The sequence below is a fragment of the Vigna umbellata genome, chromosome 6, assembly GCF_029865625.1.
Source record: "Vigna umbellata cultivar VRB3 chromosome 6, Vumbellata_1.0, whole genome shotgun sequence".
Classification (NCBI taxonomy): domain Eukaryota; kingdom Viridiplantae; phylum Streptophyta; class Magnoliopsida; order Fabales; family Fabaceae; genus Vigna; species Vigna umbellata.
The window spans coordinates 20,135,532-20,155,749 of record NC_142170.1 but is presented as its reverse complement, the minus strand read 5'-3'; the positions used below and the strand labels follow the sequence as shown (position 1 = coordinate 20,155,749).

Genomic DNA, 20,218 nt, shown 5'->3' with positions numbered 1-20,218 from the left:
GAATTTGTGATGATTGGAATTATTGGCTTTGGAAAATAAAGAGACGTAAAAAGTGAGTTTTAATGCATAAATTATTCTTGGATTTTCTAATGTTTATTTGTGCAGCTGAGAATATAAGTTTTATTGGTCCAAATGGCAATTCAAGGCCCAAAGTCAGATTTTATTTGGAAAATTCAGAAGGGGCTAAAGTGCAGATAGAGGAAATTTCAGGGTATTTGTGCAATTTTGGAAAGTCAGAAAATCTAAAAGATAAAATTCAGTTGTTGAATTTAATTTGGGAATATCAACAGAAAATATCTTCCAAATAATTTTATCATTATCTAAATCTTTTAGTTATTTGGAAGATATAGGATATAAGATAATTAAGTTAATATCTATCAAATATTCTTTGAAACTGATTTAATCTAATGAATATTTGAAAGATATAATATATCAACAGAAAATATCTTATCAACAAACTATTCAAAGTCCAAGCCCAATCAAGCCTATATAAAGAGACCCAAGGGAGGCAGAAAAGGGGACTTCACTTCATACATTCATTCTCTCATACTCCTCTCACTTTTCTTTCATCTTGTATTCAACTCCATTCATGGAGAGCTAAGCATCTAGGGCTAATTCTGCTGTAATTCCATTATGGATTCTGAGGTTAGATTGAGTTAATGCAATTGTTTATTTTGATTATTGATTTAAGTTGTTCTCTCTATGTCTTTCATTTCTCTATCAAATTAAAAGCAAAGATTTTTCCATCATAATGTGTTTGAATCTACATGCATATTGATTATATGAGTTCTAGGGTTTCTAGGTTTAATTGAGAATCTACTTTGATTTAATTTAGAAACTTTCATATGATTAAATGGTTTTTACTATCAATTGAGAATGTACTTTGGTTGGTAGTAATAATTTCAACTATAATCAATTGAGAATTTACTTTGATTGATTAACTTTTAACTTGGTTAGGAGATTTAAGAATAGACATGATTAAACACAATAGAATTTGATTGAGAATGTACTTTGGTTGAATTTATTGTGAATAATCTAGAAAGGTTTTGCATTTGATTGAGAATTTACTTTGGTTAAATGCATGATCGCCCTCAAATTAATTAAGAATGTACTTTAATTAATTTGAAACTTAAACAATAATCAATTGAACAATTATCCGTGAATAACCGATGATGAATCTATCTTGGAAAAGCAGTGGAATTAGCCTATTTAATCATAACTGTTTTTAAGTTTATTATTTGTTCTTTAAACATTCTCCAAACATCATTTTTATTCATAAGCATTGCATAGCATAAGAGTCAGATATTCAAAAGCAATTCCGTGTTCGTTGGGAGACGACTCAGGGTTACTTTAGCCCTATCTACCTTCTTGAATACTACTTGGCAATACTGAAGTTGCCTTGAAAAGTAGTATTAATTTGATAGCTTCAACGACAGCCTATCAGTGCTCCAAAGACGTGAGCCCTTATGAGCCAACACTAGGCGCCCCCTTCACTTCATAGTTCTTGCAATATTTTCTAGTTTTGTTGAATTTCTTGTTCATGGGTTGTGGCTTTAAAATTATTAATATTATGCTTTTAAAGAGATTGTATTAGTGTAGAAGATGATGAAAATTCAAGGAAATTCTAAGGGGAAGATCCTATTGTTATGTTTCTTTAGTGTATGCATTGGTGTATGGATTCAAGTAAGGAGATATCTTTACACTCTAATAATTATTCACACTCATATGAAGTAGTCTAGGAGTTTTTCCTTGGTCCAAGACATGCAGGACACTAACCTTATGTGTGGTAGGATGAAATTCATTGGCAATACCTATGCAGAGTAGTAAAGGCCACAAGTGCATGTCTCTAGTGAATTTGATATCAATGTATGTATCAGGTATCAATGTATGTATATGGATAATTGAGTTATAAAAGTCATTAATTACGTGTTTACTTTGTGACTCTTTGAAATGTTTGATATTATAATGAATCTACTTATTTGATATATGTTAGTTTCTTTTACAAACTACCTCACCCTATCCAGTGTTTGTCTCTTCTTGGTTCATTTTCTTCCTTTGCAATGATCACTTTTATCGGTTTGAACAGATTAAGAAGCAAGTGATGATGTACCCCATAGAGTGTTATAGATGTAGTTGTCTAGTTTGTAGGCTTGGTAGCATGGTTATTGAACATTTTGAAAGATTTTAATAAATTTGTATTTGGTTAAACTTTAATTTATAGAGTTATTTGTATTTAAACATATGTTATACCATGGTTATACTTTTGGATGACTATAATAATATAGTTGGATGTTAACTATTATATTTTTTATTATCACTGTATAATGTTTTATTTAGTAACTTTATATCATGAGACGTTACAATTATATTTACACTCTATATATTTATATATATATATATATATATATATATATATATATATATATATATATATATATAAAAAGTGATTATATATAGTAAAAATAAATCTATCAATAAAAACAAAGTAAAATTATATAAATGAAATAGTTGAATTCTCCACCAAATCAATTTGCTCTTCTGAAGATAGTTCATTTTCAAAGTTACATCATTCACAATGTTTTTTCTTATATCCATTATTTTCTCTATTTTTTCTACACTAAAACCATAGAGTAACCTTCAACCATCTTAAAATGATTAAATTTAAAAGACTAATCAATTTCTAAGATACTTGAGGGTTACTAACTTTTTACTTTTTTTTTATCACCATAAATCAATGGGCTTAAGTTTATAATCTATTACATAATATATATCTCAAATAGTAATTGATAATCTTTGTCAAAATTTGTTTTCACGAATTTCACAAACAATTTTTTACCGTAAAATTTATTCGATTGTGTTAAATAATTAAAAATATACACTTTTGTAAATTATCAATTATATTTATACTCATTCAAAGTGTTTTATAAGTTACTTTAATAAGTTTAACAAACAATTGATTGTCTTATAAAGTAACAATAAGTATTTTCAAACTTCTTTAAGAAGGAAAGCATCCATTATTTTCATAATTAACAAGTATTTCCAAATGTTTATGAAAGTTTTTTAAGTGGTTTTCCCAAAAACAAGTTTTCTTGAAGAATCATATTTTACATTTGAAGAAATATTGTTATTCAATATCATCAGTAAAGATTGGAAGTGTTATAAGTTTTATCATATAATTTTTTTAAGTAATATTTGTCATTTTGTCTTCGTAATTTTTGTTGTCATTGCTGTATGGTTGTAGGTATTTGAACATTTTCAATACCTTGTTTTTTTTTATTAGAGGGTTTTTTTTAAAAAAAAGAGTCATAAGTTTTTTTTGTTTTACTTGTATAAGTTTTCATAACTAAACACTTCAATAACTTATAAAAGTTGTATAAGAATGATTTGTAAAAAAAAGTACTTAAATGAGGTCATTCATGAGTGATTGAAAGTCAAAAGAATACCTATGTTAAGTCAATAGTGACTTCAAAAATAATACTTAATTGAACTAGGAATCATTTCATAAAAAAAAATAAAAATACTTGTTTGTAATTCACATGAGTTTATTTAATGAAACTTAATTAATTGATTAATAATTGGATGTAGTTGGTGTGACTAGACAAATCACTAAGTATATTTTTCTTTTCTTTGATATTTCATACTGCGTTTTATTAGTTTATTCATATATATATATATATATATATATATATATATATATATATATATATATATATATATATATATATATATATATATATATATATATATATATATATATATATATATATAAATTGTTTGATAATGCTTGCACGTATAATACAATAAAACAACTAAAAAAGATTTAAAACACATTCAATCCTTTTTTTTTGATATTTTCTATTTTTTACATTATGGTGATTTTCTTTGATTCATTGAAATTATTATGATTTTTATCCTTAATATTAGAATCTTTTAGAAGGATTTTTCTTTTTAAATCACAAGAAGTCAATTTTTAAACGAATTCACTCCCTTGTGATTTGAAGCATAATTTATTTTTACATTTATCTCAAACTTTTTGTATGTTTTGGGATATGATATTTTATGTGGTAATTTTTTATATTTGCTTACTAAATTTTTACCTTTTAAAGAAAATAAAAATACTAGTTAAGAAATATCCAATTTAGTTTCCTAGGATTTTAAGATTAATTAACATTTTATATCAATGGTCAATAGCATTTAAAGAGATCATTTTAGAAATATCATTATGTGACCCAAGTCTAGAAGGGAATATAATGAATGTGTTTAAGAAGCAATTTTGATAAAAGAAAGTGTTTTTGCCTTTTTATTTTGTTTCCTTTCTAATAATATTTGTTTTTTCAGAGATTCCTTAAAAGAATAGTTGATCAATGTACTCTTTTGTCTTCCTAATGGAACACTAGGACATAGCACTAATGACGATTAATTGGCACTAAATAGCTATTTCGTGGCTTAACTATTTATGGAGAGAAAAGAAATAATAATTTTTTATGATGCCTTTATTTGAATCTTTTTAATTCATTAAGAAAATCGACTTTTCATCAACACTACAATTAAAACCTTATTTTAAAAAATTTCATTATTAAATTTTTGGTTTAATAATATGTAAATTTATTATTTTTATGCTTTTATTCTCAAAATTTATATATTTTTTTAGAGAGATGTCACATATTTTAATAGTTACATGTTTATATGTAGATTAGTTTAGAGTTGTTTTTGTGTCTAATTTTTCTTCAATAAAATTATATTTTATACAAAAATAAGTTTCATGAGAAAAGGTTCGAGATGATGAAATAAAATTTCTTTGTAACATTCAACTAACTAAAAAGTAATTCTTAAAAAATCATTAAATTTATTTCAAATTTTAATTTTAATTAGATTAGATCCAATTATATTTATATTTTATACTTAGAATAGATTATTATTATTATTTTTATATACAAACTATTCTAGACCGGATTGAAATCACTCATTTCATGTCTTTCTCTCCCAAAATTATATTATTATAGAAAAATACCAGCAACTCATTTTTTTAAAACACATTCTTAATTATTAAACTTTATTAAAAAATCACCAAGAAAAATATGAAACCTACTTCTTAATTTTTAATTATTTGATCCTGATTACTTGTAAAAGAAAAAATGTGTCCATTAAAATTGTTAAGAAAATGTATTCTTAAGTTTACCAATAATGATATCTTTGATTGAGAAGTTAATCTTTATTTAACCATCAACCATTTAAGGTGTGTGAATTTGAACTAAATGATTTAAAACATGACATACATGAGAAAGTAAGAAAGTTGCATTGACCACAAAGAATTTTAACAGAAAAAATTAAGATATTATTTCAATAAAATGAATACCCTTATATAATTTTGTCCACTGGAGCTCCTCCATTCATCAACAAAAAGGTAGCATGGCTTTGATTTCCATCTTGGAAGCAACTTCCTAGATAGAGCCACACAATGCACAGCAGCAGAACAGAAAAGTTGGTCATGAGAATAACTTACACTCAGCAATTATGCATTACAAATTTGTCTCTTGAAACCCTCCACAAAAATTATATTATAAGCTACCAATAATGCCATTATTATAAGTTAAAATAGACATGGAACTTGATTTTGATATATTATGTGTACTGACATATAAACAGTAACACATGACCTCAAAGTTAGGTTTTGAATCCAAAAGTGAACAGTCTCATTCACCAGAGGCTTTGATTTCCAACTTGGAGGCAACTTCTATCACATAAACAAAATGCAACAACAGTAGAACAAAAAGTGTTATAAGAACTATGAATTAATACAGGTGATAGATACTCAGGAATGCACAGAGCTTTTGCCCCTTCAAACCATTCATATATAATGATAACAAAAAGATATGACCTATTCTAGGTCACCGTTTTCTAACATCACCAAGGTCACACTTTAATTAATTATCTATAAATGTTTTAGACAAACTTCTTTATGTGTTTAATCCCAAAGTATTTAATCCTTATAACTTTTAATGTTAATGTAAAACATCTTTCTAAACAAACGAAAAGTCATATTTTAGTTTATATGAAATTCCGTTTATCATATGTGAAATATTTTGTGTATCGTTTATTAGAAAAAATGTTTTACGTTTTATTATTTAATTGAAGAAATATAACTTTTTATAATGATTCTATTAAAAAAAAACATGTCAAACTTAAAAGTAAAGGTTTTGTTTTAAAGACTTCAAAATAACAACTTTTTTTTTTGAGAATATAGATTACAAAAATTTGACTCTAGTGATTCTTTGCATTAGAAAATAGTTTTTGTGGACAGCCCTTTATAATATTCACTGACAATAGTTAGCATAGCATGTTCTGCCAATTAGAAGCACTGACTTAGAAATAGATGAATTGAAAATGAGAGTTGTGGTGGAATATGGTGACCTTTCCCACTATAGTTTACACACAAAAATTACCTTGACCACATCAACATCCACATTAGGAAAGTGAATATTTTGATAGGTGGAGGCCAGTTCTTGAAATAAAGGATTCATGGCTATAGAGGGTGTGCACCAATAAGCAGAAAAATGAACCATAAACCTGCAAATTATTTATAGGAAGCATAATAAGAGAGCTATATATATGATAGAACTTTACGACACATTAGAACATTCTTGGTGCTATTTGATGCAGATTCCTTAACCAACCATTGTAGTGATTAGAAATTAAAGAAATGAGACTCACAGGGAATCCTTTATTGGTAGCATCATGTGGTATTCCCATCATTTTCTTGAGTCAATGTTCACAACCTGAGTTTTTTAGCTGTTTTTGGCCCTTCATTTCCTTCTTCTGCAACTGATTCTTCCAAATATTGATTTATATATATACGTAATTCTCAGAGAAAGTAGCAGCACAGTAGAAGAAATGATGTATGTTTTCTCTCTTGAATAACACATTTGTTGAATTGGTTTATATATATCGCATTGGAACATGATTTACATTTCCACAAATTCCCACCAATATAATAGGTTAGATTTTATGTTCTTTAACAAGTATAACAATATTTTGTTTCTAGTCATAATAAATTTAGTGATTTTATTTTGTCTTTCATTCTTTCTAAATGAAGCCTTTGGTTTTCGGTTGAAGAATAAAAACAACAAAATAAATTAGAAATAAAAGCAAAAGTCAATTTATTTACAAAATCAAAATATATTGGTAAGGTGTATTCTTTAAGAGTTAATACTGGAAATGTTCGAACAATGTAAGATTCTATTTTAATAACGTAGTACTAATAAATAAAATATTTTATTATAAATATTTAGAAAACAACTTCTACCAGTAGGGACCGGACGCCTGATAGGCCGGACGTCCACAATGGACCTAACACGCTACCCTTCTGCTTATCATCAAGAAGGGTTGGGCGCGCCAAGCCGGACGCTCGTACGTCCGCGATCACGCAACCTTGCCGCTCGTCATCCGGGTAAACAGCAATGAGGTCGGCCGGTCATACCGCCTGCTAACGATGCCGCATATAGGGATTGGCTGGCCGAAAGGCCAAACTTTGGGAGACCGACCGGCCATGCTGCTAATTAACTAGGTTTAAGGTAAATTGAGCTTAAAACTTATTGGGCTGAATTTGGGCCGTGATTAACTTTTCACTAATCCCAAGCCCATAGCAAAAACTATAAATACAGATCCAGGGTGAGTGGTAGATAGGTTGCATTTACTGCGCATTTATTACTGTTCGATAGAGAAAGCCATTGCTCTCAAACTGACTTTGGCTTCGGAGAATCTTTCGCAGGTCTCCCACCCGCGCACTGAAGAGGAAATTGAGGAGCGAGGATGGATGGCCGGACATACGGAGTACGAGCAGAGAAGGAAGTGGAGACATTGGAAGACACAGCCCTTCACATCCGAATCACAACTTATTTAAGGTATAATTTATATTAATACAATCATCCAAAGATAAGACTATCTTGATATAAGATATACATCCCAAACTTCTATACTATAGTTTTATGCCAAAACTATATCTAGCATGACCAAATATCACCTCATGACTCAAACAACTGACTCTTCATTCACAAGAAGTATCTTTAAACCTGCATCTTCATTAGCTTACACCAATAAAATGCTCATTGCAAAAAGAAAAAAAAACATAACAGAGCCTACAAACACAATAGGGTAAGCTAATTTCCAAAAGAGACATCATATATTAATGAAACAAGTTGTATCACAATACAATGTAATCCAAACAATCATATAGATAGAAACTATATAGTCAAAGACTCTTCTAAACTCAATAATCCGGATAAAATGTAAACTACTTAGAAGTTTTAGCACTTGTGATGGATAACCTCCACCCACAAGGTTAATCCTATACATGTCCTTAGAACTCAATGTCCATTAGATTAAGACATCCTGCTACTTTCAACTCCAAATCCATTCTCCTCTACTTGAGTTTGAATGGTTAGTAGTGTGAGGATAACTTCCATTTCTGAATCCTTACTTCAATGCATACCTAAAGAAACACATATCAAAAGGATTTCCGCCTTGGAATTCCCTATATCATTCACCATTTCATACCTCATTTGTATTCCAAAAAGCTCATATTATCCAAAACATTTAATACATTCCAATATTCATGATGTCACATCAGATAAAATTCCACACAAGAAAAGATAAGTCATCTGATCCCGCCTAGCGTCTTAGAATTCTGCCTAGAACCACTAGTCCAAAGGTTCCTCTAGAAGGATATCGCCCAGTGCCACCCAAAATGACGCCTTATACTTTCTTGCCCAGTCAGCCTAGGGCGTGCTCAACAAAACCACCACCGAGATTTAAATCCTGAAAATGGTGCCCAACGACAGGAAGTGGTGCCCAATGAAAATCCAAACCAAAGAGCCACTTGACAAGTGATGCCTAGCAGTATCAGTGTCACCCGACGTTATACAGAAACCAGAGTTCCCTTTTTGAGCTTCAATTGGTTAATTTGACACCTCTTGAGTTAATTCTCACTTCATAGACATTCTTTTTTCATAAAATTTCTTGTCCTTGACTCAAGTAGAGTCATTACCCAATTAAAGTGTTGAGACAAGATCGTCTAGAGAGAGACTGGATCGTTAAAAGCATCTCTGGTTTTGAAGTTTAACAAACATCATTAAATGAAACAATGATGGGTAATTAGATATTTAAGAAAATAGAAGAAACATAGATATATCTCGCAAAGAAAAAAATTTCATTCTCTAATAGTCATAAGGAAGAGTGCCTGAACATTAGATAATGGATAACATATAATCATTTAAGCGTAAAGCTAAATCAGAGTGAAAACCAAAGGATTTATCTTAGGCTACACAAGGCATATAAATATGAAAAAGCGAAAGAGATAAGTTAAAATGACATGACATATCCTTGAAAAATAACGTCCGATCAATTGAAAAAAATACATAGACTTGTCATGACATAGTTCTTAAAGATACATATATACTCACAAAGTGATGGCTATAAAAGTGTCTAAATGAATCTCGCTATGCAAGAGGAGTAAAAATTGTCAAATGAAACAAGCGTTACAACATCGTATAAAGAACATATGCATAAAATGAAAGAATATACCTTAAGCTAGAGGACTTTACTCCTGAGAAGACATATAATACAAACCATTATTGTCACACAATTAATTAAGTGCTATAAGAGGAGAGGAAGATTGCTAAGACAAGGTTGGATCATCTAGCAGCCTCATATGTTTTGAGGTTCAACGAACAACAATACACGAAATGAGCATTTGACAAAGCATAGTGAAAAATAATATCGTTAAAAGACAAGCGTTATGTGAAAAAGATTTATAAAATCTGAATGTCTAAAGGAAAGCTTTAGTAAACACGTTGATATCTCAAAGCAAATGCACTAACAAACTATATTTCACTAAACGTGTCAATATGTCATAAAAAAGTCTTGCTAAACGCGCTCTTGCTATACATTGCTAAACAATGCTAAAACGAGCTCTCACTATATTTTGCAAAATAATGTGCAAGTGAATGAGACTTACATGTAAAGAGAAGAACATATTGGCCAAAGAAAGAAGTAAAAAGATCAAGTTACTTAAGTTGAGAAATTGATCTCTTGAACTTGAAAAACTCTTTGCGAGGATAAGTTGAACGGTCTTAAATTTTCAAATAAATGAACAGAGGATAAAAAAACTTAGAAAAAAGACAATTTTTAGAAAATAATTTTTAAAGATAATATATTTTAAAGTAATAAAACTCGTTATAAACTTTTTATTTATATTTAAGTATTTTAATATTAAAATATCAAGTCTTAGTGTTTTAAAATCCTCTTAATTCAAAAATATTATTTTCTAATTTCTCATGTATAAATATATTAGGTTGAAGTGAAATCGGAAATAAAATTTAAAAAAAATAATGAGTTCCATCAAAGTTTATACGAAACAGTTTTGGTCTATTAAATTTTAAAATATATTTTAAATCCTCTAACCTGAAATCTATATTCAGAAAACTTTATTAAAACAATTGTTATTCTATTTTAGATAAATACGGAGCTAAACATGATCATGTGTGGGTGCTAATTTTTACGTGTATGCTTTATTTGTTGGATTTTCGGTCAACATATTATTTCATTTTGATTATCATGAATCAACCTTATCTCTTTAATTGATCAAATTAATGATTATGGTTAAGCTTATCAAGATAATTAATTAAGGAATTTAGTATACATAATTAGCACGTCAGAGCATAGACTCCCAACAATTCTGCTTAATAAAAAATATATTCCCTATATTTTAGTCAACATGGCCGGACCAGCAAATCATTTCAACTTATATTTAAGAACTCCATAATCTTACATGATCAATTCTAGTACGGACATTATATTGCCCAAGTTATAGAAACTGTTTCACTCCTATTCCATATTTCTCAATTTTGCCATGTTAAATTAATTCAATTCTGGTTATTATGACATTATTCTAATATTTAAATTTTTTCACCATTTATGTTCACCTTTTAAATAAAGGTATAATGCAACATAGTCAAAGTTTTAATAATATAATAATATATAATAGTGTAATATATAATAGTATAATATACTAATAATACACAGTGATGAGAATGAGAAAGAAGAGATGAAATTTCATCCCTTTGTTACCTTACCCATGTCTGCATCATCATAATGTCTGCATCATCGTAGACTCATAGTTCTTTTCCATTTTGTTATTAATTTCTTCCTCTAATCACATCCATTTTAAAAATGGTTTAATAGTGGTTCAATTTTTATCAATTTTGTTCGAAATAGCTCTAATTTTTTTTAAATGTTTAATGTAGTCTTAAAAATTGTAATTTGTGTTCAATTTAGTCCTTTTTGCAAACGTCGTTTAAATCGTTAATAACATAGTGTCAAAGTCAGCAATAAATAAATGATGTAAGCTATTTGATCTGACGTGGTTACCTCTTGTCATCTTCATCCTAGCCGTTTCATCATCTTCCATGTTTTAGAATTTGGGAACCCAGCCTCTTTCACCTTCACCTTCTTCAAAATTCCCCTCCTTCTCCTTCACGCTCTCTAGACCTACATACACCTCGATTCCCAACCTCAATCCAATGGCCTTAGAGTCACCATCCGTTGCCCGACATCGATGGCTACCAGCCCCTTTCCTCCAAAACCGCCGCCAAACTCAAGAAGAGGAACAAGTCCAATCACCCCGAATAATGGGTTCTTTGGGGTTTTCGTTTCCATTCTTTTATCAATTTTGAGTCTTTACATGTGGGGACACTGCTCATTAAGGCCACGTTTGAGAGATCCACGTCCAGAAGGTCCGACAAGCAATTGAGCATTTTTTTGGGTTTTTGGGGCTTTACTCATGTGATCCTTTATGCAAATCATGTGTTAGTTATATTTGTAGCTTTGTTGTGGATAACCCCTTTGGCTGAGATTTTTGTGAATAGTGGAGATGGTGCGACAAAGAGTGAATTTGGTAATACGGAGAAATTGGTGGGGAAAATGGGGTTCTTTCCTTCTGATTTTGGAAGCTTTAGGAAGTGGTGCTTGTCGGGGTCTAGTTTGTTGCAGATTGTGGCTTTAAGGCCTAACCTGTAGATTGTTGCAAATGAGGATTATCCCTACTCCCACTGAACCGCCACCATGTGAGGAATGACAATTTCGGTGGCCTAAGCTATTGCAACAAGAAGAAGAAGATTGAGAAGTAGACATGGCTCATCAACAACCAAGATTGGGAATAAGATTGTTTAACCTCCAACGACACTATGACTTTCACAGAAGAAAAGTATAAAAACCCTAATTTCAGAATCCACCCTCATCAAAAATTGGGTTTCACTAAATAAAGGACATCTCTTTCATAATCCACTTCACTGTGGCTTAAGGTGTTCACGTGGGCAGTTAAATATCATCTTATTGGAGTATTGCAAAACTAGATAAGTGATAGTTAACGATTTAAACGGTATTTGCAAAAAGAACTAAATTAAACAGAAATTATAATCTTTAGAATTACATTTAACATTTCAAAAAATTTAACATCATTTCAAACACTGACAAAAATTGAGATTACTCTTATAACCCATTTGAGAAATTAACCATACTGCCTTCCATGCTAATCCCAATAAACACATCAATATATATCCAAAACAGAACTTTCCAACCTGCACATTCAGTTCTTATAAATACTAATTTTTTTCTTTAACCAATAATATAACTTCACTGTGACGTTACCACGCACCAATTTCACTTTGCTATGATTCACGTAAACACCATCTTTCTTCTCTATTTTATGCCCAATTAAACTTACCTACCCATTTTCTCATGCCAATAACCGAACCAACCAACATAAAACTCAAACGGTCCAAACAAGAGTCCTGCACAATATCTATTTTTATCTAGAAAAATTTCCCTGCTCCTAACTAATCCATTTTCCAAAAAGAAAAATTCACTACACTAAACCAATCATATTTAAACACTAACTTCCAAGATCATGCATCAAATTTTGTTTTTTTAGATTTTCCAATAACTGAAACCTTATAACAACCATAATACAAACATTCGTACGTTAGCTTTAATAAATCCATTTTCAAGCAAAAGAAAAAAACATTGCACTAACTAATAAATTAATTCCACACGTTTTTTTCCTCCAACCTTGCACCAATTTCCAATTAATTTTCCAGAATTTGAACGATGAAATAATACATGATACAATTTTTCTTCCCATTAAACCCAATTTTTCTTATCAACGCATGATACAAAACCACCAATATCCACTGCACTTAAACATCAATATGCCACCCCTAGAACACTCTATTTCTACACCAAAACAACATGTACAGCCCCTACTAAATTACTGCACTGAATCATCAACCATGCCTTTTACTAAACTCAAAATTTTGTATCAAAACCAGCTTGAAAACATCTATTCTGGACAAGAAAACAGCAAACACTTTAATCCCTTAATTATGCCACAGCAAACACTTTAATCCCTTAATTATACCAATTAACACAACTATTTTACTGCATAGAAAATTCAGAATTTCTAAATTAAAGGATGAATTACATACCTGGTCTTGCTACTCCTTTGATTGAATTAAGCACTACAAAATTACAGGATTATATTCCTACCCAAAAACAAACAGATGTGCTCACAAAATAATCCCCAACAACACATAAAAGAATTCACGTTCATCACCAAAACAACAATTATATGCATCAACCAAACACTATATGAACATCCAACCACTCATGCTCATTATACCATAATATACACAACCAAGGACTAATGTTTAGCAAATACATCAAACCACATAGACTTCACAATCTTGTTAATAAAATAATTAAAACGAATTTTATATCACCACTAACCCAAATAATGAGTTATAACTATCTGTATGACACTTCACTTATGTTATATATGTTATTTTTTATTTTTAATATATATAATTCTCATCCAAACCACCCTTAAAATAATTTATTTTCCCTAGGTTTTGCATTGTGCATGTGTTTGACAAAATAATTGTGATAGTCTATTTGGTTTAGTGTGTTTGCTTGGAACCTTGGGATGGTGTGTCTGAACCTTAACTAAAGCAAAAGTATATTGTTTCTTTGGATTTTGCGTTTTAGTGAAAGGGATGGAAATGTATTCAGTGTATCTAAACACAATAAATAAAAGTTACTTAGACTTGGATGAATATAAGCGTGCATTTTAACATGAAAATTAAAGAGGATATTCCTACATTTTGTGAGCAGAATTTTATGTCCTAAATAGGCATATTAGGAAAAAAATTTAAAAAAAAACATTTCAATGAAGAATCAATCAAAATTAAAATATATTTTATTTTGATTTTATGGGTTTTTACATAAACTTGAGGGATAAACCTAAACACTCTAAAATTAGGGTTGGATGTGCCTCCTATTTATAATAGGTTAGAAACCTTAGTCAACGAGAAAAAGAGGCACAAACGTGAGTGTGCTGTGAGATAAAATAGTGATAGTGTTGAAGATTTGAGCTTGGAGTGTAGTAGAAGGGCAATTTTTTGACTAAGGAAAGTGAGTATGGAAAATCTAGGTAAGGGGAGTTATCCTTCTATATGTATGTTATTTTTCACTGAAACTGTGTTGTTTTTCGCTGAAACGGTAAAACCAAGCAAGTCCAACGCATATCAAGTTACGTTAAGGCCAAAAACACGTTTAAGACAACATTTTGATAGTTTTAGCGTTTGTTGATTGTTTTACTTATAATTTTTTTTTACAAAACTTTAAATGAAATAAATATTTTTTTGTTGAAAACTAGATCCAAAGAGTTTTATTTGAATATAAATATATATTTTCTTGACATATGAGTAGATACAGTTAATTCTTAAAAAATCGTTGTAGTTTAATAAGCTCCTTAGGTTTTGCATCAGTCATGGTGCATTATTTTCTTATTTGGAGCGTTTGATTTATTTGTGTAATGTAGTTCGGTGATTTTCATGCAAGTGTATATAAGATTAACAAAAAAGCATGAAAAGGAGACAATAACAGTATGTACGTGAATTCAATGGGTTGTAAATTATATTCTTAGATGAAAACCAAGTTGTTATTATCTTCTCTTTCTTCTTGGTGGGACCCGTGGTTGGGCTGCATACGTTTTTATTCTTGGAAAGAAAACAAGAGAAGACTACCATAAAAACAATCCAAAACGCGAAGAAATCAAATTCTGGAAGACATGCATCATGTTTTGGGTAAAAGGGGATCCGTTTGGAAAACTTCTCCTACCAATCTTGTAATCTAACGTTTAGTAGCTGCCGTGATTGGTTTGTTATTGTTATTTAAGAAAGCAAAGAGGAATAGGAAAGGAAGGAAAGGAAGGAAAGGAAGGAAGAGAAGAACGAGAATTAACTTAGAAAAAATGGGTATGCTTTTTTTAGTGGAGAATTAAGTGTAGAGTTACTTCTTGTAATGGTGCAGTAATTTTTTAGTAGTTCAATACATAGAAATGAGCTTGGTATAGTAGTATATTTTTGTGGACAAACAAAACTTAGTGAAGATGAGATGGTTGAATGAAGTAGTTTAACATGGTGAAACTTTGAGAGGAAAAATTAACGTGCAGGATTTTATTTATGGGTATTTGGTGGCTGTTTTTTTTTATTTGATCAAGTCCTTGGTCATTTCATTGAAAATTGACACATTAATAGGTTTTATGTATAGTGAAGTTTTGGAGATTGTATGTTGCCAACTAATTTGGAAAAATAGTATAGGACCATCACTACAAAAAAGAAGGGCATTACCGAAGGCCAGAAGCCCTCGGAAACAGCCCAAAACCGTCGGTAAAAGGTAATTACCGAAGGCTTATCGACGGCCAAAGAGCCCTCGGTAAATCCCTTGTCGCTAACATTTACCGAGGGCTTTCGCCCTTCGGTAATTACCGACGGCCAAAAGCCTTCGGAAATTACCGAAGGCTTTTGGCCCTCGGTAATTACCGAAGGGCAAAAGCCTTCGGTAATTTCCGAGGGGCGAAAAAAAAAACAAGGCGCTAGGCTGCTGCAGAATGTGATGCTAGAGTGTTAAACATATGGTTGAAAATTAAGAGATATTATACAATAAAATCAAGAGATATAAACCTCAATCTAGATTATGTATTTTACTACTACAACTTGAAGAGAACCAAAACCAATCATAACAAATAATTAACGTGTTGCCTTCACTATGTCTACAGGAATGTTTGAACCAGAAGCAAAAACACCAATCATAACAAATAATTAAAATTCAACCTCAATAGTCAAGCATGATCAAGTTCAATAATGCAGAGCTGGAATGGTAGGAAATTCATTATGGATGACATGAATAAAAAAAAACTCACAGGTTGTAGATTTTTGAACTAAAGTTAGCACTTACAGCTGCCTGAAAGTTCCCTATTCAACCAATATTCTGTTTCAGCTCCTCTTCCTAAAGATGCTACCTCAAATGAATAAGGTCTCTAAGTTGGAAACTGCACTACAACACTTAAGATCAGCACAAACCAACAATATAAACATCAATCCAAATTTTAACACTAAACCAATAAACAGTTAAACCAATAAACAATGTAATAACTTTAAGAAGTATTGGCAGCTGAGTGTGAAACCCTCTGTCTCAATTTAACTTCTTGCCTTGGACCAAGTGAAAATGAAGAAGGACAAGAAAATGGTAATTAAAAAATATCACAGATGACTCTATTTTAGTTTGTAGCTTTGGATCACAGGGGAAGCTTATATGAAGTGGTAAATGACCAACTAAGTATCAAACCAAAGTTTTTCAAGTAGTATAAATGGAAACAAATAGGAGAATAATAAAGTATTACCATTTTCTGTTATGTAAATTACAGGGTTTTTATACTTAATCTTGATGTACAACAATAGTTCTCTAAGTCCCCTTGGATAAACATATAGCCAAGATGAAGCAGCCTGCACAGAGATGATGTTTCCTTGTTATTTCATCATAATACAAACGACTTTATTTTACTTATGAGGTACACTGAGATGGCTAATTTTTTTGATATAATAACATCAAATGAAGAAGAGTGTTACGTACCCTTGGTCCAATGGGTGACCCGTTACGTTCAGCTGTCATAAGTCAAAAGAATTTTGTTTCCATCAAAGACAGTTTCCATTTTTTTGAAATGCAGAATAAAAGGCAGTATCAGTAATTAATTTTCTAAGAAATTATCCATTCTTTAAGGTATTTTACTTTAATTAAAGATAAAAAAAAAAGAGGATATGATGTATAATTCCTGATTAAGATTTGCAGCCAAAAGAATGCATGGTTTTTGGATACTTTCCTCTTGTAAGTGGTTGCATATACCTGCAATGAAGCCAATTTAGAAACATCAAACTAACACAGGCTCAAAGAGACAGTTTAACAACATTACTTAAACTTTACCATCCAAACATGAAATCAAGAGCTCGTTTGGCAGCTCGATCATCTAATGTGTCATTTGAGAACGGAATAAACCAGTGACAATTTAAGCTGATGCCTATCAAACCCTTTTGAAATGCCTGCTCACATTCAGAATGAACAGCAGAACATGATGTCTACTACTGACACATTCAAGCATATATAGAAAAGGGTTAAATGTTTATAAACTGGAATAAGATTTTCTGGTAGTGCACCTGATAATTGGTTTTATAAACTTTGACAGCTGCTGCATGAGCTAGCAGTTGGTAGTGTGAGCTCATGTAGGGCTCTGAGCCCATACTGTAACTCCATGGCTCATTAAAAGTAATCCAATGTTTCACTCTATCTCCAAATTCCTTGAAGCATAGCTCTGCGTAGTCTTTAAAAGCTGAATGTAATCTATTTGATGAAAAAATTGTTCTGATTTTAATCTGTGAAGTTTGTTTCTCTTTGTTCTGGTATTATATGCTAATGTGAAAGGTTCAACACATTATGTGAGCCTTGAATTGCTTCTACAAAGCTTAATGGTTTAAACTAAGTACACAGAAGTTCTTTTGGTCTTATCATTAGTTTATCATTGTGCTAAATTTCTTTGTAAGTTCATTTATGGTCTCTTCATACTTAGTTGCACCTTTTCTAGCTTAGTTCAGTTAGTTGAAAGTTCTCTGAGTCTTTTTTATTGTTAGCCAGTCATTTGAATTCCTAAAACTCGGAATTGGTGATGAGGTTGTGTCAATTTTCTGCATAATTGAATGTTGCAAAGTTAGATTTTGAATTACATTGAATTAGTGTCCATTAGCAGCTCAAACAAGTTTGTTTTGATGTTTAAATCTTGTTGAAATGGTTAAGTTCCAAGTATAGCAACATTTGTAGAAGAATCAAAAGCTAGAGGTGCATCAGACGAAATGATTTGGTTTTACCAACTACTATAGGAAAATATCAGCAGCCTTTACCAACTACTATAGGAAAATATCTTGTATATTGTGGAAAGGAAATTGGATACTTTAAGCAACCTCAACTTAGTTTATGAACGCCTTTCTTCTTCTTTCTTTCAATTAAAACTCATAATACCTAACTAACTCTCATTTCTATTTCTCTTTTTCGTATACTCCCTCCTAACGCCACCATTCTCTACTCCCCTGTTTTTCCACTTTTTGAACCTAACCATAACCTCTTCTATCTCCTTTCTCTATTTATTCACACACCATTACTCTACAGTTTCACAGCCACACACTCTTGTCTATTCTTCTTCTGTTTTCTTCACATCACCACCACACTGTGGCTCTTCTATTGAAACACATCACCCACACCTTACAGAAATAAAATAAGAAATCCTTCCACATGCATGCTCTTCCCACGTGGTCAACCTATTTTAACCCAATTCTTTCTCTTTTTCTTTTTGTTCCCTCATGCATATTCATACATAAACCAATATAAACAAAGTCACTCTCATTACATAGAACTTTTCCAAACACAAGAGAAAACACAAAAGCACCATAAAACATCCACCCAAAACTCATATTCATTAACTCATCATGCATTAGATATAACTTTGTTCTCCCCTTACCTGGAATTTTCTTGAGCTTGCTAACCATTTTAACATCTTACGGTTTTGATGGTAAGAGCACTGCCGCTTCTCCCCTCTTGCTCGATCAACCACTCTTCCACTAGCCTTCAACAAAAAACCTCAACCGGAGGACCCACCCTTCATGAAAATCCTCCAAAAGAATTGACCTGCATCATAAACAACAACCCATTAACAACAATAGAGATTTGACCTACACGAAAGGGATGATTCTCGACACCCTACCTCCACAACGGCCTCCCTACACCACGACAGCCAAAGAATGTGCAGGAATCGTCATCCATTGAGAGTCTTCAACCATAATCCCCCAAACACAACACCAACCGTAGCACCAATCGCCTCTGCTCACGACACCGACGTCCTCATCACAGCGTCAATAGCCCACACACCTCACCTCACAACGATGATCGAATGACCCAAATGCACCAAACGCCTATGCTCACGAGACCAACCTGGGAAGAACCACGACCAGCTTTCAGCTTTGGGAGGGAAGAAAGAGCAATTAGGTTTTCTGGAGGAGGCGAAAAAAGGTATTCTCTGGTCTGCCAAATCGGGCTTGCTCAACCACCTAACGACCACCACCGAACATTCGCCGGGAAGAACCAGAGCTGCACCAACGACTTCAAATCGATGAAAGACCAAGGGCGGGAGGAATCGCAACAGGGACGACGAAACTACGATTTGAGAGAGGGAAATCCTAATTCTGGGTTTTAATGATGGAGCGAAATAGCGAAGGCCGTATACCGTCGATAATTAAAATCACCTCAGTATTATCGAGGGCCTTAAAGCCTTCGGAAACACACCGTCGGTAATACACGCGTTTCCTGTAGTGCATGGAGGACTTTCTTGGATTGGTTTGTGAATGCAATTGGTTCTTTTTCATTAGCCAATAAATTTTGTTGATATATGATAATAAGTCTTGATGTGGAATTGATAGTTATTAAAAGAAAAATTGGTTTAATCATTTCGGACATCCCTAACTCTGTAAGATCGTGTCAAATAGGTCCTCGTATTGTAAATGCTCTTAATTAGGTCCCTTATTGTGAAAAATTAAATCAATTTAAACCTCGCTGTTAGTTTCGTACTAACACCGTTAGAGAAGGTGACATGTGTCAATTTGTGGTTTTTTAAAATTTTTGAATTATTTTTTTTATTATTTTTATTTTTACTTTTTATTTATTTTTAATTTTTTTAAAAAGTAAAATTTAAAAATGCCATGTGTAAAACTGATAGTGTGCCACGTGG

At 31.5% G+C, this 20,218-nt stretch overlaps 1 protein-coding gene across 2 annotated transcripts; it reads right to left on the bottom strand.

Moving 5' to 3' along the window:
- Positions 1-15,804: 15,804 nt before the first annotated feature.
- On the bottom strand, positions 15,805-19,802 carry LOC148196927 (cyanogenic beta-glucosidase-like). Of its 2 annotated transcripts, XM_088092564.1 has the most exons (6): positions 19,199-19,802; positions 17,604-19,122; positions 17,374-17,489; positions 17,026-17,295; positions 16,796-16,898; positions 15,830-16,444 (listed from the first exon to the last, which is right to left on the bottom strand). In XM_088092564.1, exons 2-4 carry the CDS (start codon positions 17,685-17,687, stop codon positions 17,229-17,231), a joined length of 267 nt encoding a protein of 88 aa, XP_087948690.1. In that variant the 5' UTR covers positions 17,688-19,122; positions 19,199-19,802; the 3' UTR covers positions 15,830-16,444; positions 16,796-16,898; positions 17,026-17,228. The 2 variants fall into 2 exon arrangements, with proteins under 2 accessions (XP_087948691.1, XP_087948690.1); XM_088092565.1 differs by having other exon boundaries at positions 15,805-16,449; positions 17,604-19,802.
- Between the last annotated feature and the right edge of the window lie 416 nt (positions 19,803-20,218).